General features: G+C 39.8%; 1 protein-coding gene across 1 annotated transcript; it reads left to right on the top strand.

Moving 5' to 3' along the window:
* Nucleotides 1–1,687: 1,687 nt before the first annotated feature.
* LOC307184448 (enolase-phosphatase E1-like) lies at nucleotides 1,688–2,337 on the top strand (the record flags this gene model as incomplete). The annotated part of the gene is made up of 1 exon (XM_079917971.1): nucleotides 1,688–2,337. The coding sequence occupies exon 1, from the start codon at nucleotides 1,819–1,821 to the stop codon at nucleotides 2,335–2,337; it is 519 nt and encodes a 172-aa protein (XP_079774097.1). The 5' UTR covers nucleotides 1,688–1,818.
* Between the last annotated feature and the right edge of the window lie 1,589 nt (nucleotides 2,338–3,926).

The raw sequence follows: 3,926 nt of genomic DNA, 5'->3' as shown, positions 1-3,926 counted from the left end.
TGAGAAATACCATCTTAAATTACATTTTATCTGTATCACTAGTAACCTTGGTCTCTTTTATTAGAAATCATTTCAATAGAGGAAAATTTTCTAACTAGAAGAATCTCCATTGTGACTTGCAAGAGGATGTTGTGAAATGCTGTTTGAGATCAGTTTTTATTACTGGAAGTTAGCAAATCAGGCAGAAATTATAGTGGAAATAGCAGCATGTTCAGAACAAAGTTCTGTGTGAGTGATAATGAATGACTGCTGTTCGGGATGAGTTTGGAATGGTTTCTTATGCAGCAAGAAATATAGAGATAATACATCTGAGTTTTGCAGGACTCTGTATTTCAGGGGTGCCAGATATCTCATAATACCAAGGATGTTACCTCAGCCATAGGACTTGTTGAACTTCTCCAAAATCTGATAGTAGAGAAAGTTCTAATGAGAGGTGGCATGGGTGATATGGTCATACAGTGAGGAGAAAAGAACTACTTCTGCAATTTCTGGGTTGTTGAGAGATTCTGCACATTTTTCTTAGGCCCAAAGTTGGATTCTGGAAATAGATGAGCTTGGAGGCTACTGGAAATTGCCACAATATGGACAAAAATGAGTTGCATCTGAGATTGCAGTATCATGTCTCATGCTGGAGATGAAGTTGAATTTTATGCAGGATGAAAAATGCATTTGTGAGATGCTTGGGATATACTACCCATGCAGACAATGAGCTTAGTAAGAGCTGATAACCGATGGAAAGGGAACAACAACCTTACCACCATGTACATACGATGCTCATGTAAGGAAATAGTAATTGCAACTACAAGAAAGTACAGGCAGCTTAACAAGGGCTGTTCCCCCTTCTCTGATACAACTCCAGAGAAGCAAGCATAGTAAACAAGGAGGGGGAAAATCCTACCATATTTACCTCCATCTCAGCCCAAGTTTCACGAGTAAGAAAGTTATTAGCAAGACTAATAAATTGGTATTGGTAGGCAGAATGAGGAGGGCTTTGCATCCAATATAAAATTAAAATATAATCTGTACTAAATAGTTTTAATAACTGAAAGTACCCCCAGAGTGATGGAAAGTTTCTAAACGTTTGTTAATGAAGCTCACCATGAAGGATAAAAGAAAATTCTTAAAGCACCATCGGTAGCAACTACCGGAAAAATAAAAAATGTTTTGTGTATATATTTCAATAAATTGAGATTCTTCAAATTGATTAATAAATTTTGATTAAATCTATTTAGTGGTCCTGAACAGATCTGTCCTTGAGATTGTTCAGCACAATTTGGGGAATTTGACAAAATGGTCTGATTCTTCCTTTAAAAAAAAAAAGAATCCGAGCCCCGGGCAGCTTGCGAGTTCAGGGTCCCTGTGCTGCGGGTTTCTCTATTTTCAGGGGCGCCGACATGTCCTCTCCGCCTCGTGCATCAGGCCGCGCGTGGTTGTGCGCTCTGGGCCTCTTTTCGGGGCTGTCGGAAGCCCAGCAGGTTGCTGGGCGCAGCTGGCACTGCCCTCCGCCTTCCCTACCAGTAGGTCGATTCTCGTAGTAGCAGCCGGAGGGGAAAGGGCTGTGCGCTTTCGGTGCCCGCCGAAGTCACTGTGATCCTGTTAGATATTGAAAGTACCACAACCCCGATTGCTTTCGTGAAGGACATTTTATTTCCTTACATCAAAGATAGTGTTAAAGAGTATCTGCAGTCACATTGGGAAGAAGAGGAGTGCCAGCAGGGGGTCAATCTTTTGAGGAAACAGGCTGAAGAGGACTCCCACCTGGATGGGGCTGTTCCGATCCCAGCAGCATCCGGGAATGCGGTGGGTGACCTGCAGCGAATGATCCAGGCCGTGGTAGTTAACGAGTGCTGGCAGATATCTCTGGACCGGAAGACCACGGTGTTGAAACACCTGCAGGGCCACATGTGGAGGGCAGCATTCAAATCTGGGAGCATGAAAGCAGAGTTCTTTGAAGATGTGGTTCCAGCAGTCAGGAAATGGAGAGAGGTGGGAATGAAGGTGTATATCTATTCTTCAGGGAGTGTAGAGGCACAGAAACTGTTATTTGGGCATTCTACAGAGGGAGATATTCTTGAGCTTGTGGACGGTCACTTTGGTACAGAGATTGGACACAAAGTGGAGAGTGAGAGTTATCGAAAGATTGCCAGCAGCATTGGGTGCTCAATCAACAACTTGTTTCTGACGGACGTTACCCGAGAGGCCAGTGCTGCTGAGGAAGCTGACATGCATGTAGCTGTGGTGGTGAGATCTGGCAATGTGGGGTTAACAGATGATGATAAGACTTACTTCAGCCTCATCACATCCTTCAGTGAACTGTACCTGCCTTCCTCAACCTAGAGGAGGAGTTCTAAGGAAGAACAAACTGTCTTCACAGAGTTGTCCCTGTAGTCTAGTTTTATTCTAATGGTAAAAGTAATTTACTTAAAAAATACATATATACACATCCTAAAGTAAGTGTGTGTATGTTCAAATTACCATTCACAGGCACGTAAGTGGGAAAAAGAATCTCAGTTCAGTGAAAAGGAAACTTATTTAAAGATGATGCTTTGTATGTAGAAATTGTTTGAAACCACAACTCTAACCATTATTGAGGGTGAAATATAGGTGATAGAAGAAATTACTACTATACAGGTCAAATGTGTTATGTTTATCAAGTCACGTACCCAAATAGAAAGGTAGGTTTGAGAAGTTACTCAGAAGCCTGGTTATTTTAAAAACTAGAAGAAGTATTTCAAAGACATTCCTAGTAATAATCTAGTCCCCTTTTAAATTGTGAGTTAGATTACAGCAACTGAATTTCAAACTATTAACCTCCCTATGTACAAATGACAAAGCTATTTGTTTCTGCTCCAAAAGAGAGCAAAGTTGGGAAAGGAGACTAATTTGAGTCTTGATTCCTCATGTATCTGTTACTTAAGAAACTTGCTAATCATTGTGGTACCCACAGCAAGCAGTTGCCTTACCAGTGAAAAAGATGCACTAACATTACGTTAGTAACATTTCTAAAGCATTTCTAAAATAGAAATGTGCTTCCTAATGTTTAACAAAACAGTCCTAATCCTGCCAGTGATCACAGATTTCAGAGTTACCTTGCTAACTACTTCTTAGCACAGTTTGAGAAATATGTTAATTGCTGTTTACTATTAAAAAACAAAAGGTTTACTGAAATTTGTCCATAAGACCTAGAAGAGCCCTAATACCTAACATTTTCTTCTGAAATGGATGTGAGAAATGTAAATTTTATAACAGCATTATTTATCCTAGTTCAGCCTACTAGGATGTCATGTCAATTTCATGTGGTAATTAATAAAAACATTTTCTTCTTTAAAAAAAAAAAAGTTTGGAAAAAGCTGAGTCATGTTTAATCAGCCCCTTGGAGAAATACAGAGTAACCTAATTAGGGACAGCTGAGGCATACAGGGTTCTCATCTGTTATGAAGGAATAAGGCAGCTTGGTTGTAACCAAGGGCCAAACTAAGATGCCAAGATGTGTTTCAGAGGGGGCATTAGCTCCTAGAGTAATATATAAACTAATTGCCCTGGAAAAAGATTTCTTCCAAGTGACTATAGAAGAGTTAATTATTACTCCGAAAAGTGCTAAACTAGAACTGGTATGTATTGATTTATCTATTTAACATTTCAGAGTAAATTGCAATTATGTGGGTAAAATAGGGAAAGTCCTGAGGCAACTTGTAAGAACATGAGTGTTGCAACCAGGTAAAACTGAATCTTTGGGGCTATTTGGAATTACTGTGAAACTCACGGTTATGCATAAGGAACAGCAACATTTTTGTTTACAAATATTTTGTTTCTTATAAATAAATATCATTGTCGGAGAGCGGAACAACAACTGACAATAACTGGTCTTAGTAGCAGAAAAAAGATGCAAAGAAAGCCTTGAATGGATTGGAAGCGTTGGTGTGGGA

The sequence above is a fragment of the Stenella coeruleoalba genome, assembly GCF_951394435.1.
Source record: "Stenella coeruleoalba genome assembly, chromosome: 3".
Classification (NCBI taxonomy): domain Eukaryota; kingdom Metazoa; phylum Chordata; class Mammalia; order Artiodactyla; family Delphinidae; genus Stenella; species Stenella coeruleoalba.
Note: the sequence above shows the minus strand (reverse complement) of the source record. Positions and strands in the feature narration are given on the sequence as shown.